This window comes from Podarcis tiliguerta (assembly GCF_965153285.1).
Source record: "Podarcis tiliguerta genome assembly, chromosome: 12".
NCBI classification, from domain to species: Eukaryota; Metazoa; Chordata; class Lepidosauria; order Squamata; family Lacertidae; genus Podarcis; species Podarcis tiliguerta.
Window position 1 is genome coordinate 8,110,481 of NC_139545.1, and position 16,239 is coordinate 8,126,719.

At 44.3% G+C, this 16,239-nt stretch overlaps 1 protein-coding gene across 2 annotated transcripts in view; it reads right to left on the minus strand.

The window, feature by feature from the left end:
• Positions 1–16,239, minus strand: part of ITGA9 (integrin subunit alpha 9) — a 250,059-nt gene that overhangs the window by 192,623 nt on the left and 41,197 nt on the right. For both annotated transcript variants that reach the window (XR_014503854.1, XM_083407018.1), the window contains exons 5-9: positions 15,866–15,933; positions 11,214–11,343; positions 8,567–8,652; positions 7,399–7,467; positions 4,742–4,879 (exon numbers count right to left, since the gene is read on the minus strand). Coding sequence is in view for 1 of the 2 variants with exons in the window: in XM_083407018.1 (XP_083263144.1) it covers positions 4,742–4,879; positions 7,399–7,467; positions 8,567–8,652; positions 11,214–11,343; positions 15,866–15,933 (491 nt within the window). In the remaining variant the exon portion in view is untranslated. The remainder of the gene's footprint in view (positions 1–4,741; positions 4,880–7,398; positions 7,468–8,566; positions 8,653–11,213; positions 11,344–15,865; positions 15,934–16,239) is intronic.

The following is a 16,239-nucleotide window of genomic DNA, read 5'->3' on the forward strand; positions in this document are numbered from 1 at the left end:
ATTACTGCAGCTTTCAGTTCCATCTTTCATAGGGAAAAAAAATGCCATGCTTTAGAGTCTGTTATTTTGGGGTGGAGCAAAGCAAAAGAATCCTAAAAGACGAAGAAACCACTTTACATAGGAATAGGTTGACAACATTAGAATGTAGTTGGGTTAGATATAAGAGAGTGACCAAAAAGAGCAAAAATATATTTTTTTCTTTTTTAAACCCTACCAAAGCTCCCACAAAAATGCTGATATGTTTTTCATGCTTTTATGTCCATTTCTGCCCTCTACCCTAGACTTCAGGTGCAGGAGAGTTATTTCCATAAGGAAACCAAACACCGTTGTTTAAACCCAGCTCCGTGTCTATCTCAAGGGGTCTTTCCCGTGTTTTTTGTGAATAGGTAGGGACTGGTTTCTGGAAATTGCAATCAAATCTTTTGGGAGGTCTTCAGAAAGCTGCTGACATAAAGAAAATCCTATATAATGAATCTGTAACAAAAACAATGAGGTGAAAGTAAAGTTTTATTGTGTTTTTCTTTTCTTCTGCACTGAGCGCAAGGTACGGTTTCATGAGGTTGCCCTGAGGCTCCACATGTGGTACAATGATGCTTATGTGAAAAGTGACTTTGCTATGGAACATGTGCAGCGAGTGAAAGTAATTTGGACTGTGGCAAATCAGAATCAACCCGAGTGGCCCTTGTATTCATTAACACATTGGCAAATCTAGAACACGCTTTCTAATAATATTAATTTCAATAAAGTCTCACAGGGAAATCACTAGTAAATACATGTTTAGAGACGGTCATTAGGGATGATTAATGCAAAATATTTTTCAGGGTTCACAGAACCCAGAAGATAATATTTCGATTCATTATTGTGTGCACCCCAATTTTCTCGAGTGTTCTCTGTCACCTTGCTTCCTGACTATGTGCCTCACAACTACTGAGAAGATATGGATTCAAATCCCCGCTCAAACACGATGGGTGCTCAATTGCCTCAAACACTCTCTCATCCAGTCCTGTTACAGAAGGTTGTTGTCAAGATGAAAAAGGAGATATCTCACTGTACTCCACACCCTAAACTCCTGTGAGGAAATGTGGAATGCTAGTAAAATTAATAATAAGTTTTTAAAAGGGGAAATACTAAGGTTGAGTATAATTTGTAGATACTGTATTTTTCGCTCCATAGGGCGCACCAGACCATAGGGCGCACCTAGTTTTTAGGGGGGGAAATAAAGGGGGGGAATTATTATTTTTTTCCCCAGCCCCAAAGAGCAAAGAAGCCAAGACAGCGAGTGGGATCCATCCCGCTGGCTGTCTTGGCTTCCTCTTTAGCCATGCGCAACCTCTCCAGCCGGAAGAGGCTGCGCGCGGCTTTGGCAGAAGCCAAGACAGCGAGCGGGTTGGATCCCACTCGCTGTCTTGGCTTCGTTTTTAGCTGTGGGGCTGGGGATGGGGGAAGCCTGAGCTTCCCCCGACCCCAGCCCCCAAAACCGGTCCAGGAGCAGCCGCATGATTGCACGCAACCTCGCCGCCCCTCCTGGAGCTTGCAGGGCTGGGGACGGGGAAAGCCCGAGCTTCCCCCGACCCCAGCCCCCAGAACATGTCCGGGAGCGGCGGCAAGATTGCGCGCAACCTCGCTGCTGCTCCTGGAGTTTGCGGATAGCTGCCTGAAGCCTGGAGAGCGAGAGGGGTCGGTGTGCTCTCTCGCTCTCCAGGCTTCAGCGAAAGACTGCATTCGCTCCATAGGACGCACACACATTTGCCCTTCATTTTTGGAGGGGGAAAAGTGCGTCCTATAGAGCAAAAAATATGGTAAATTGTAGATGAGAGAGTGAAGTCTGGAAGTTCCAGACAACTAGAATTTTGTAATCCAAACAGGAATGGAATGTTGTGATTGAAACAAGGATCTCTAAAACCCAATGCTTTTAGTTGGACTTTCGCCAAGATTATTTTATCCAATCCAAAAGGGTCTCTCTATTTACGACTTTCTGGAGGACGTTGCATTTCTGGTGCTCTAATTCTAAATCTTCATGTTTGTACTATACCTCTTCAACTATCTGAAGAAAGACACAAAGTTGCATCATTCCATTGTGACTGTTTGACCTCAACTGACCTAAGTAGCCATGGTTTGTGTGTCAAATCGCGAGAAAGGAGAGCGCCAATAACATTTATTTAGGGGGAAAGGAGACATTTTTCATAAACAAAAGTGTCTCTGAGAGAGCCCATGTGGCTCGTGTTCCTTCCAAACAACTCGCGGTCATTTCAGAGTACAGGAAGCTTATGTTGATTATTTCCCTAGGCTACTGTTGGGTCACGGTGGTTGTGCAATGGGCAATTTTGCAATGGGCAATCCAGTGATTTCTTTTCCTAGGAACACCAACACTGTATAGGGTTTTCAACGCAATCAAAATGAAAGTCACTTCTTGCAGCTGCTTTTCATATGGGTTCAACTCTCAAAACATACCTTCAAGTACACATTTGAAAACAAGATCATGCTTCTTTCTCCCAGATAATGCAAAGGCTGGTCTTAAGAGTCACCATACTTCAGCAGAAAGGGAAGGTGAAGTAGAAGCCGTTGCTTAATTTGATACTGGTTTCATAACCACTGGAAGTGGCTCTCTCAGTATATAAAGTGAAGTGAAACGAATGCCATTTCTTCTAATATGGAGGTTCTATATATCAACAGTGGCTGCTACTCTGGTGCATTCTGTAAACCTCAGCTGTAATAGGTGTCATGTCCTGGTTTGGTCACAACCAACAATAGACCTGGAGTACATGATACCCAATTCAAGGGCCCTGAAGTTAGTGACTTGAGGAGAAAAACTGGATCCTGGAATACACGAATACACCAAGCAGAACATACCGCTCAGTTGACCAAGCAGACTCCTAACAAGAAGGCTGGCAAATCATTTTTATGCTGTGAACCGCCCTGAGATCAATGGATGAAGGGTGGTATACAAATTTAATAAATAATAATAATAATAAAACCTTCATCTCATCGCATGCCATCTAATGAAGGGGACCCCGATCCATGAAAGCCTTTGCCGTAATAAATTTGTGGGTCCAAGTTGCAGAATCCCTGACAGTGGGAAAGGAACAGACCTACTCTGACAGGATTCTACATTAATCAGAGCTGAGCACAGAATTGTGACACTGCTGTTTCTTGTGTACTCTTAGACTTTGAGTCCTTCTGTATAAAACTAAGGGAGTCCCCATGCTTCTATCCCAGTCTAAATTCTAGATGCCCACCTGAACCCGTCTCACCAAACAGCTCCATATGCCGCCACCATCAGAGGCTTGGCCGGTGAACACAAAGGATGGTGCCTTTCTATTGCGGTGCCAAAATGCCTCTCAGAGGCAGCCTGTCTAGAACCATCACTGTTTGCTTTTTTGCAAGCTGTAAACACATAAGTATTCCCTGTGCTTCGAGGGTGTTTTCAGACTGTGGGTTTTAATGCCATTGCCATATGCTGAGGCTGTTTAAAGCCCCAAACAGCCTCGGTCCAGTATATCTGAAGGAGCGTCCCCACCCCCATCGTTCTACCCGGACACTGAGGTCCAGCGCTGAGGGCCTTCTGGCGGTTCCCTCACTGTGAGAAGCCAAGTTACAGGGAACCAGGCAGAGGGCCTTTTCGGTAGTGGCACTCGCCCTGTGGAACACCCTCCCACCAGATGACTTTAGACGACATCTGAAGGCAGCCCTGTTTAGGGAAGCTTTTAATGTTTGATGCATTACTGTATTTTAATAGTGTTGGAAGCCGCCCAGAGTGGCTGGGGAAACCCAGCCAGATGGGTGGGGTATAAATAATAATAATAATAATAATAATAATAATAATAATAATAATAATTGTGCTCCTTGCAATTGTCATATCGCTGGGGTTTTTTATGCTGGGCTGTGCTGCATTTACAAGCTCCTTTTAGGTATTTGCCAATGAAAATGACTGCTAAAAGTACTGAAAAATATGGAATGAAGTTATATGGTTTTAGCAGAAGTGTTATGAAGAATTATATAAAAATTGATTGTTAATCAAGTGAAAAATTTAAAGTTAAACTGTGTTAAGATAAATTATAGAACAAAAATTGAGAAAGAGGGAAAGGATTTGCTGAACCAGCTAATTTGAACTAGAATACAAAAAAGGGAGGCGTGAGGAAGTCGAGGAAACAAGCATATGAAAGATAAAGAAATGAAATTTGGATGTGTTTTTAAATGTTGTAGTTTTTTTTCTTGCTGTTTTGCTGTATTGTTTTTTCTTTCTATTTTTGATGTATTATTTGTTAAATTTTTTATTGTTTTTTCTTTTCTTTTTTACCCTTTTTCTTTTTGTAACTATTAAACATTTAATAAATATTATTTTTTAAAAAAAAGATAAAAGTACTGAAACATAAACCACAATGTTGATAATGATTTATGCAATGGAAGAAGTGAGCCTAACCTGTGAAAAAGCATTTCTTCTTATCCACCTTTAATGGGTTACAGGACTTTACTGTTTTATGAAATATCAGGCTAATGTGGCAGTTCTTCATCAATGGAATTAGATATCTACTGGATTTTGGATATCCCAAATTATGAAAAACAAGGGAATCCTGACTTTTTTGCTAGGACTGTTTGGCCGTTTCTATTCCGGAGCCGAAACAGCACCCACCTCTGCTCAGTGCCTTAAAGCAGAACTTGCATGATACGGTGCAGCTGATCTGAGATTAGCGTTAAAGGATTTCCCCGGGGCCATTTTGCTCCACTCCTTTTTTATACTCACGTTTCCTCTACTGAGGTAGACGGTGACTTGACCTTCATCCCGGATCTCGGAAAACATGGGCGCTCCCACCAGGAGGTCCGAAAGGCCGTCAGAATTCAGATCAACTGCACATAAGGAGGAGCCAAAGTAAGAGCCCATCTGCAACCAAGCCGAGTCACAACAAAGCATTCAGTATCTGCCCACACACAGGAGGAAATCATTTATGCTTTTCGTTGTTTGTAATTGAAACAGCAACTTGCTACTTTATCTCTCACAGCACAGCAGCTCTCGGAAGTCTCTGGGCCACTGGGTTACGCCAGCTTTCATTCATTCATTCATTCTTTATTTCTTTGTTTATTTAATTATTTAATTATTATTAAAGGGACGCGGGTGGCGCTGTGGGTAAAAGCCTCAGCACCTAGGGCTTGCCGATCGAAAGGTCGGCGGTTCGAATCCCCGCGGCGGGGTGCGCTCCCGTCGCTCGGTCCCAGCGCCTGCCAACCTAGCAGTTCGAAAGCACCCCCGGGTGCAAGTAGATAAATAGGGACCGCTTACTAGCGGGAAGGTAAACGGCGTTCCGTGTGCTGCGCTGGCTCGCCAGATACAGCTTGTCACGCTGGCCACGTGACCCGGAAGTGTCTGCGGACAGCGCTGGCTCCCGGCCTATAGAGTGAGATGAGCGCACAACCCTAGAGTCTGTCAGCGTGAACTGACACATTCATTAGAGTTTCCATGTGGCAGTCCTAATCTGATTCTGCCTGAAATGGTTCCATTTCTTCCTTACTTCCTAACCTTTTGTCTTTATTCACCCATTGTGAATCTGGGACTGTGTGCAATTCATCCAATGCCAAATTGCAAGCATATCCGACGATCTTTATTTTACCACTAGCATTATTACTCTCACCTCATTACATGCTCTTGATTGGCTGAAAAGTGGTGTTTCCCTCCCACCCACCACCCACACTCCTTAATTTGGTCACTCAACTTGTCTTTGGCCAAGATGAGCCTAAGGTTCCAGCCAATGATGATATCAGCAATGCAACAACAGCCACACCTATCACTACAGAGTGGACACTGACTTCTCAAATACAGAAAAGATTGCAAAAAACTGTTTGCAAGTCACGGCAGAAAGATGAGAGAAAGTGCAAGCCATCAGCTCAGATCTCCAATCTGTTTGCTTTTTCAGGGTTAAGGTCAAACATTTAGCATTTCGCTCCCTTTGTGGGTTCTTTGTTTACAAGGCTTTCATTACGCATTGGCGGTTTTTATACTAATAAAAAATCTAGGCAGCGAATACCTGAGCAATATGTCACAGTGGATGTAAGCAATTTCAAGCTGGAAAGGGATTTTGTTTGCCCAACTGCAACATTATTGTGCAGAGTTGGTGACCTGGAGTTACTGTGAGAACCGTAACTTTTTGCTATTCACATCTGGCACATGGTTTCCAATTTCCTGTTAAGGAGCTAAGAGTCTCTAGCAGTGAAGAATCCAGCAGCAGGATTCAAGCGCTCTGCGCCACTGTAGTAGTTCACTAGATAAGAGAGTCGCTGGCTTGATCTTTGCTGTGCTACAGCATCACAAATGCCCACAAGTGGTCTTGCAGCTACCAACTCAGCAAGGATCACATGACAGGATCATGTGACAGAAAGGGACGGCTGCATTCCACGTGGTCCCATAAACCTACTGGTTCCATTGACCCAAGCAACACAGAAATGTGGCACAGAGTGAACTATTCTTGGATGGACCGATATTCACTTGCCTGCTTAACAACCCTAACATTTCCCCACCTCCCCAAAGAAACAGGAAAAGGTTGTTAACATGAAGGAAAAAAGAGTGCACCCTTGTTGTTGACATCATGGAAATGTTAGACCTTCTTATAATTTTAGTACCTCAGAAATACATTTCACAAATAAAAAGCGCGCGCACACACACACACACAAAACCCTCAAACATTTCAAAGCCTTTGTCAGAACAGGGCTCAGTATCAAAATCTCTGAGGGCTATTTTACATTTGAGATTTTCTCACACAGCTATTGCCTCTCAGATCAAACCATCACTTTTGACAAATGCTCAAATGTCTTATTTCACCACGTGTGACTATATCAAGATACCCACGTGGGCAGTGAGAAAAAGTAAAATGTGAAGGGCCGGCCCTACCGTGTGGCAGAGTGGAGCAGCCACCTCAGGCAACTGATTTTGTGTGGCGCAAAACACCACAAATTATTAGTTGCTTCATTGATGATTGTTTTATTTTTTTGCTGTTAGGGAATGATTTCACTTGTGAAATCTTGACCAACCTAAAGTATTATGTACCAAGATTTGCAGGGTGGGCAGGGGGGATATTTGTTGCTATACCACAAGTAACACCATGTCTTAGACCAGGCATAGGCAAACTTGGCCCTCCAGATGTTTTGGAACTACAATTCCCATAATCCCTGACCACTGGTCCTGTTAGCTAGGGATCATGGGAGTTGTAGTTCCAAAACATCAGGTGGGCCGAGTTTGCCTATGCCTGTCTTAGACCAACTCTGCATTGGACAATAGAGAAAATTACAGCCCCAGGCCATAAGAAATTGTGAGCAGTATAGCTATAATCAGAACTAATCTGCAGGATTAAAAGAAAAAGCAATATATTCCACATAGAAAATAAACAACCAATTATTTAAAGGATTACCCACCTTTTTACCAGAAGCCTGAAAGATCTTTATTAAAGAACCAGACCTCCTATCAGTGCGAAATATATATACCTGTGAAGTTTTAAACAGAAGAAGAAAGTAATTGATTCTACTGCATATGAATCCACTCATTATTGATTAGCAAAATACAGCTAAGAGTACATGTTTGTGGGTACTTCATCCATTAATCTGAAAAGTTTTTGCCTCATATTTCCACAAAATTGTAGGCAGATTAGCAAAATACAATAAAATAACTAAGAATAAAACATAAGTTTTATTAAAGATGGATATGATTTTTAAAAGCAAAAAGAAAAAGCAAGAGTCACCCGCAGTGAAGTGAGCTATCTCTTATGAAAATGCACCAAACACTTCCGTAGGTCAAGCTGTTTTCAAGTGGCCTCTAAAAGAAATCAAAGTACCGGTAGGTGACAGGCAAATCTCTTTGGAGAAGACATTTCGCAGTAAGACAAGGAGAATCTGCATGGCCTCAGGGTGGGGTTTAACCCCACAGCCCCTTTGTATATCTGTTGCCTCTTTGCAAAAGCAACACGTGAACATCTGGTTAGACAGTCAGTGCTGAACTGGTTCAGCTCAGTATTAGCAAGCCCTCAAGTCCCTAGTCCGTCACAAAAGAACATTACAAAACCAAGGAAGATCAGCACTGCAAAAAATGCTTTGCACATTTATTTGAAGAATGTTACATAAACAATACAACAATGCATAACAGTGGCATTGATCCTAACATAAGTTAAGGAAGTTCACAGAATGAATGTTTTCCATTTCCTCCTCCACACTGCCCTTTCCTACCTACCCAAAAGCCAGCACCCTCCTTAACAACACGGGGTGTGTATAAGGGCTTCTGAGGAAGGGGATAACCAGCCAAAATCGGCAGACCTACACCTAATTTTAGGACACTCCCACCATATATTTTTCAGAAGAGCCCCCACTCCCCAAAGAGGCTTTTCGTGGGTCTGGTGGGAATGCGAAACATTCCTCCCGTGAACCACTTTTAAGGCAACTAATCTGATGACCCAAGCCAGTGTCAATAAACCCTTTCCAAATTACTGTAGCCCCAAATGCCTTGTTCATCCTTTTTTCCGGGAACTCAGTCAAAACAGTGAATATGCTGCCACGTTAGTTAAATGAGCCATTGTTTGATCGAGAGCCACACCTTTCCGACGCCTCCATCCTGAGGAGCTCCTCCAACGACGTCTGTCGTCGTCAGCTGAGAGAAGTGACCCGCTGTCACCGCATATCCTAAGCAGGGCATTTTTAGGGTGGACGAATGGGAGGAGAGAAATGACAAATGAATTCAGAAAAGGAAACAGGTCCAAGGAAAAGGTCAGCCATCTGGATGAAAGCAAAGTTCCCTCCCCCCCCCCTTTCTTCTCATAGAGTGTAAATATACTAGGCTTATTACAAATAACCCAAAAAAACCAACAAGAGGTCTGCTTCTTCAGTACAGGAACTTGCTAGCACTCCATGCGGCGCTGGAAGTGACAATAAGCAACTGAATGTCTCTCTTTTTCCCCCCGAGACCCAATGGCAAAGGTGTCGACAGAAGCTGTGAGGGTGACAAGAGCAAGAGCTTAAGCCAGAAAAGGGCCTGGTTTCCAAAATAAAAATTAAGAGTACAGATGCTCAAAGGGATGAGAAACACACGGGGGGGGGGGGAGGAAACAGATTGCTTCATGTTGAAGGAACTATATCTTTCATGCCTGGTTTGTGACAGTTTCCATTTGGCACCCAAAAATGGGGGTTCCCTCAGTTTAAACTGCTATGCCAAGGGATGAGGGCTGAGGGAAGAGATATAAAGTGTATGCTTTAACAAGAGCTTAAAATTGTTTTAATCTTTTAATGCTTTTGTTGTATGCCTTTTTTTCCCTTTCAGTGTTGTAAACTGCTGCGCTAAGTTTTGTGATCTAGCGGTTTATAAATGCTTTTATTGATAAAATTAATAATAATAACAATGATGATGATGATGATGCTTGGCTAAGGATTAAAACAAAAATTAAGGGCCTACACTAAGGGGAAAGGGTTTGCTTGGAAGAGGTCCAATTTGCCATCCTACAGATGATATATTATGGGGTAGGAGGAGTCTGTAAATAGAGGAGGAGGAGGGGGGGGAGGTGGTTCAGCTCTTTGTAAGGCTGTCATTTCAGTCCCTTCTGCCTGCAAAAGACTAGCTTTTCAAATCTATTCAAAGGCAGAAACCTCAAGGTCTTCAGGATATCCAGCCATCTCTTCACTACGAATTTCAAAGTAGCTTTCACTAAGTGGTTGTTTTTTTAAACAAAAAACAGACTAATAACGATAGTGGGCTGAAGAAAAGGGGTGATTATCCAGTTTTTAAAAGCATTTAAAACCAAACAAAAGAAGAAAGTGGAAATCTGGAAATGCTTTCATAATGAGAGCAAGTGGTCACTGAGGACTGGGCAGAAGACATTAAATGTTCAGTATTTCTCTTCTGTCACTCACTGCGTTTTAAATCTTAGTATTCAAAGTATTATTGATGTGCAATGTCTTCAGTTCCTATCTTATCTTGGCAGATATTCTTTGGAGCAATAGACAGCTGTGCCTACTCAAAGAACTGCTATCCTCAGAGTACAGGAGAAGAAAACGAGAACATTTAGAGCTTATAGCTTAGACATACCCAAGAGGTAAAATTAATATACTATACAACATGTGCAACTGGCTGGGAGTTGAATTAAAAAGTTCACAAATCCCAATCTATAGTTTAGCCAAGCAGTTTTCAGACTTTCAGAAAGCCATTTTCACATTCTCATCTACTGAGACAACCCTGCAAATGGTACTGACCCCTACACTTCACAGAGGATTAAGGGTTTTTTAGTATTTGAGCCCTGCTTATGAGGCTTACTGTCCATTTATGAAGCTTACTAGCATCATCCCATGTGAACCAAGAGTGCAATGCAGGACACACCTAACACTGACCTGGGAAAATAATAATGGTGCATCTAAGGAAGTGGACTGTAGTCCACAAATGCTTGTGAGATAATACGTTTGTTAGTCTTTAAGTTTCAAGATCCTATTGCTTGGGGGAACAACAGTCTCTCTAGGGAGGGCATTCTACAGCCAGGATATCACCACTGAAAAGATACTCTCCCTATTTGTCATCTCCTGAACCTCAAAAGGTAAGGCCACCTGGAGAAAGACCTCAGAAGACAACTCCAAGTCAGTATATACAGAAGGAGAAAAAATCGAGGTAAGCTCAGCCCCAATAATTAAGGACTTTAAAGGTCCAAAACATGTCACTGAAAAAGCTCTAACAAGCTTTCATAGAACACAAGGGACCCTGAAATACACTGACTTAGGCCATTAGGCCTAAAATAACCCATTCTCTGTGTATTTTCTTTCTTTCTTTCTTTCTTTCTTTCTTTCTTTCTTTCTTTCTTTCTTTCTTTATCACTTCCCATGGGGCATCCCAAAGCAATTCACAACATAATAAAAACTTATATGAAACAGCTGCATATATAACAACATTTTTCTAAACAGATAAAGATATAAGCAAACACTTTAAGACAACCAGAGCACATTCATAAAATCAATTCAAATCTGACGCAGATACCAACTAGGATTTTTTTAAAAAAATGTCCATTTAGAAGGCTTATGTTCATGCAGATTTCCCATACCTACCACTAAAAAGCTTTGTGCAAGACAGTTTAGACCGGTGTCCCACAGCCTGGTGCCTCCCAACCAGCATGGTTGTGATGGCTGAGATTCATGGGAGTTGTAGTCCCAACATCTGGAGGAAACCAAGACTTGAGACTAGTAACAATGGGCAACTCCATATCACTTACCTAGGTATGTATACCGCTTGGCTATCACAGAGTCATCATTCAGCTTGAAATAAATATTGTCAGTGAGATTCAGTACTTTGATGGTCCCGGTCCAGTAATAAGATCCTGGGGCTCCCATGACAACCAGCTCCTACCAACAGAAGAATTTCAGCAGTCAATAAAATAAATCTTTGAAGCTCCTCAAGCATGATGAAGACCAGAAAAGTAATCATCTTCAGAAATTCTGTGGTGCTGGGGGGCAGAGAAGACTGATAAATTGGGGAAGACTGAAACAGGTTAAAATAATCTAAAGTTTCTGGATTACTTTAAGAGCATGCATTGTATTGTGCAATTAGAATGTAATAGCCTGGTTTGCATGTCACATTAAACCATAGTTAAAATAAACTGGGGTTTAATGTGAATGAGCACCATGCTGATGCACACTGTTGAAATCCCAGGTGTTTTGCTCTTCCCCTTGTAGTAAGAATTCACCACTATACCACCTTGTTTGTTACCCAGGTGAGGAACTCCTCCTACTGCTGGGAAACAAGCTATGGTTTTGCTTGTTGCGTATCCAGCTGCAGGTTCGCCAAACAAACCACGAACAGAAGCCAATATGTGTCTGTGGCTTAGGGGGAACAAACCACAAGCCCGGGACATAACAGTGCATCAAGCTAAACAATGGCTTGTTTCCTAGCAGAAGAAGGAGCAAGGGAGAAATGGAGCAGCTCATTCACTTTAAACCATCTTAACTGGTCCATCTAGCTCAATATTGCCAACGCTGAGAAGCAACAGCTCTCCAGGGTGCCAGACAGTACCAGCCCCCCGGGAGATGCTGGGGACTGAACCTGGGACCTTCTATCCTGCATGATGCTCTACCATATAAAAGTCTCACTGAAACAAAGTCCCATAGACCTTTTCTAACTGTATATCTATAAGTCCCAGCGGGGGAAATTCAGGCTTCAGTTGAAAGTTAATCTTCAAAATTCTCCATATCAATGTGCAGTCATACCTCTTGTTACCTCCGCTTCATGTTACGTTCTTTCAGGTTACGTCCCACAGCAACCCGGAAGTACTGGAAAGGGTTATTTCCGGGTTTCGCCGCTCGCGCATGCGCAGAGGCACAAAATGACGTCACACGCATGCGCAGAAGCGGCGAATTGCAACCCGTGCATGTGCAGGCGTGCCACTGTGGGTTGTGCTCTTTTCATGTTGCGAACGGGCCTCCGGAACAGATCCCGTTCACAACCAGAGGTACCACTGTATATATATTTGTATCCAATATTTTTTGGCTGTTTTACACATCCACCAAGCATGATAAAATGTCCCTTCCTGTTCTTTACATTCCCAGTAAGTATTTGTTTGTATAAAACATGCAATGAACTTACTGAGGCATGGCAGCAAAGGAACTGCCACATTTTCAAGGACTACCTTTAGCTATGAATCTATCCCCAGCACTTCTCCTCAGTTCAGTGGCAGACTTTGATCTTTTGAAATTTCAGTGGTGCACAGTGCAAACCCCAAATTTGGCATCCGCCCGCCCCCCTTCCATTCTGCTCAGCTCACTGTGTTATAGTTGGGGAGCCGTGCAATGCCTTCTAGTGTCGGCGCTCAGTGTGGTGGACCCAGCAGCTCCGCCCCAGTCTCTGCTCAGTTCTCTTATAGGGTAGTCACAGCGAATCCTCACAAGAATTCAGCTTGGGCCTCAGAAACTTTGGGATCCCCTAGTCTGCCTAGCTCTTCTCCACCAGACCAACAAACTAGGCCTGGACCATCAGAACTTGGCTGCTTCCATCTACACAAGGTCAGAAGCTATAGCAGACATACAATGTATGTAAACACGACAGGCTCCATAACTTTGAGTGGCTGCTCCTTTGGGACAACCAACCCATCTCACAGCAGAAAACAGCATGCATTAGCAAGACAGAATACTTGTGCATTAGACGCTTGTCTGTTTGACCCAGAACTCATTTATCTACATTTCCTGCTCACTCTGAAATGGCTGAAGCTCCGAGGCAGTGCACCAGAAGTTCAAAGCCACCTTTTGAATGCGGAGCAAGCAAGGGGAGTTCAGAGCATGCGAAAAGGAACAGGCTTGATATTGCAGACAAGTCAGGAAACAGCTGCTGCTGACACGGCTCTGGTGATCAAACACGTTATCAAACAGGTTGCCACCCTTTCCAGATTAACCTGAAAAAATCCCACTGGCTTGTTTTGAACACTGTGGCACATGCTTTGTTTATATGATCCTGAGTGATTAAACCCTTTGGGCCCGATGCAAAGATGCCTTGGAAATTAATCTCTCACATTCCCTTCCAATCTAGATTTGCCCAAGGCAGGGCTAGACATTACCAAAAGCACATGACGGCTGCCAAAAACAGTGGCCTTGTGTCTCGTTTCCTGTTCTCATAAGCTTCTTTGATCATCTACTGCTCTGGCTTGCAGCAGCTCTGAAGGGTCTCAGGCAGCAGAGGTCAACAGGGTGGCACCGGCAGGGCAGCGCTGTGCATCTGGCTTCCCAGCACCAAGCATTTTCCAAGAAGGAAAGGTGCAGAGAGCTCAATGCAGTGCAAGCGCAGTGATGGAGCCAGCAGAGCACTCCTGCCAGCGCAGCTACACTGCACTGAGCTCCCTGAGTCTTGACCATCCCTATCTAGGTAAGCAGCAGGAACACTCACCATCAATGCCAGCCTGTCTGCACCACCCTGCCAACCACTGTTGGTCTTGGGTAGAAAGAAGTCTGACATGTCCCTTGGGATGCTGGAACCTTGGGAAACTGGGGCGGTTCTTCCTCTAATAGCATGCAGTCATGAAATGTGTGTTGTGACATCGCCATGCCATCAAGACACCTCCTTGCTCCCTAACCACAGCAGCTACTGATGTGAACCTAGGAACAATGCTAGAAACTTGGTGGCTTAAAAACCCCCCAAAAAACTAAAAAGTGGGGAGCAAGAAAGAAAGGGACGGAATTTTAACCACATCCAAGTTTGCAGATTATGGGATGTTGCGTTGCAGCTTGCCTGCTGTCCAATTTCCAAGTACAAGATATATCCACATTGCATTATTTTTCAACCATGCAACCAGAAACAAATAGCTACCACCTGGAAAGGCATACGGGAATAAGAGGTCCCAGCTTTTCACATTTGTTTTGCACTGTGGAATTTATTCCTGGCAATAAGAATTTACCTATGAGGACTGACCTGTAATACATGAAACAGTCCTCTGGGGCAGGCACAGGCAAACTCGGCCCTCCAGATGTTTTGGGACTACAACTCCCATCATCCCTAGCTAACAGAACCAGTGGTCGGGGATGATGGGAGTTGTAGTCCCAAAACATCTGGAGGGCCGAGTTTGCCTATGCCTGCTCTGGGGAGTTCAGGACCAGCGCCTGGTGTGGTGGGGTGAATCCTGGGACCCAGCAGTCCACTGCTGCCACCTGGACCAACCTCCAACTTCACTATTTCTGCTGCCAGCTCCTTGATGCCCATTGCAGAGTCAGGACAGGTGGTTTCACCCCCCCCCCCACTCCAGCAGCCAATTCCCCACAGGCATCAGCTTAAATGCACTGGCCTTGCCCCTAACGTATGCCCACTGATCTGGGCATGTAACCCAGGGGGCTGACTGGGAGGGGTCCCATCAAGAGCACTTTGTCCGGGGCCTCCCAAAACCGGGGCCCATGCCTCCTTCAAAGATAAAAGATTTTGCGGGGGACAAAGTCACACTAAGCCAGTGTACCTGAGACTGAGACCCACAAGCCACATAGTATTCAGGCTGATTTCTGAGAGCCCCAAAGCACAGGATTCATCACAGTCAGCATAGGTGGCAGAGGCTAAACAAGGGATAACTGCAGTGGCTTTTTCACAACTTTTCTTGATGCGGGCGCTACTTCCCACACTTTTGCCTTCGCAGTATATCACGCAGCAAGGAATGGCCACAGCTCAGCTGTAGAGCAAATCCTTTGCATAGAAAAGATAATAGGTTCAAATCCCATTAGAGTCCTGCCTGAAACCTTGGAGAGTCTGTGCCAGTCATAGATGGACCAGCTGGCTATGTTGCATCTGGATGTATGCATGGTGTTAAAATAAGTGCCTATTAAGTAAGTGAACTAAAGGGACGCGGGTGGCACTGTGGGTTAAACCACAGAGCCCAGGACTTGCCGATCGAAAGGTCGGCGGTTCGAATCCCCACGATGGGGTGAGCTCCCATTGCTCGGTCCCTGCTCCTGCCAACCTAGCAGTTCGAAAGCACGTCAAAGTGCAAGTAGATAAATAGGTACCGCTCCGGTGGGAAGGTAAACAGCGTTTCTGTGCGCTGCTCTGGTTCGCCAGAAGCGGCTTAGTCATGCTGGCCGCATGACCCGGAAGCTGTACGCCGGCTCCCTCGGCCAATAAAGCGAGATGAGCACCGCAACCCCAGAGTCGGTCACGACTGGACCTAATGGTCAGGGGTCCATTTACCTTTACCTTTAAGTAAATGAACTGGGAGTGTGCAAAATCACTATGTATCTAATAGTTCCTGCATGGTGTCATATGCAAAGCTGCAGAATAAAAGGACAACATAAACGCTGGGAAACTGCTGCACAGAAAGCTTGAAAGCTGAAGGCAAGTTTCTCGATTCAGAGACTTTTTACACCGTAGCAACCGGGAGGATTTGGCCAAAGTTCCACCACTCACCTCTGTGAAGTAGCCTGCTATTCCAGCCTGACATGAGCCATGCTCTTCGCCATATTTCTTCTTATACTCTAGCAAGGAGAAGGATTAAAGGGGAGGGGGGGGAGAGAAACACAGTCACGTCAGTCCCTGCCAAATGTGTGTGGTTCGCAGTTACACAGTCCCGTCCGCTTAATTCCACATGCGCTGCTCAGCGCTGAGTTGCAGGAGGCCCTCGGCTGAGCCAGCACTAGGAAATCTCTGAAATTCACAAAAACCTCAGAAATCCAGGCTCCTTTGCCACAGTACATGGGTATTGTCAAAGCCAAGCTTCGGAGCAACAGCACTGTAAACAGATAACGTTTCCCCGTTTGCGAAATCTGAAAGGGCGGGGGGCC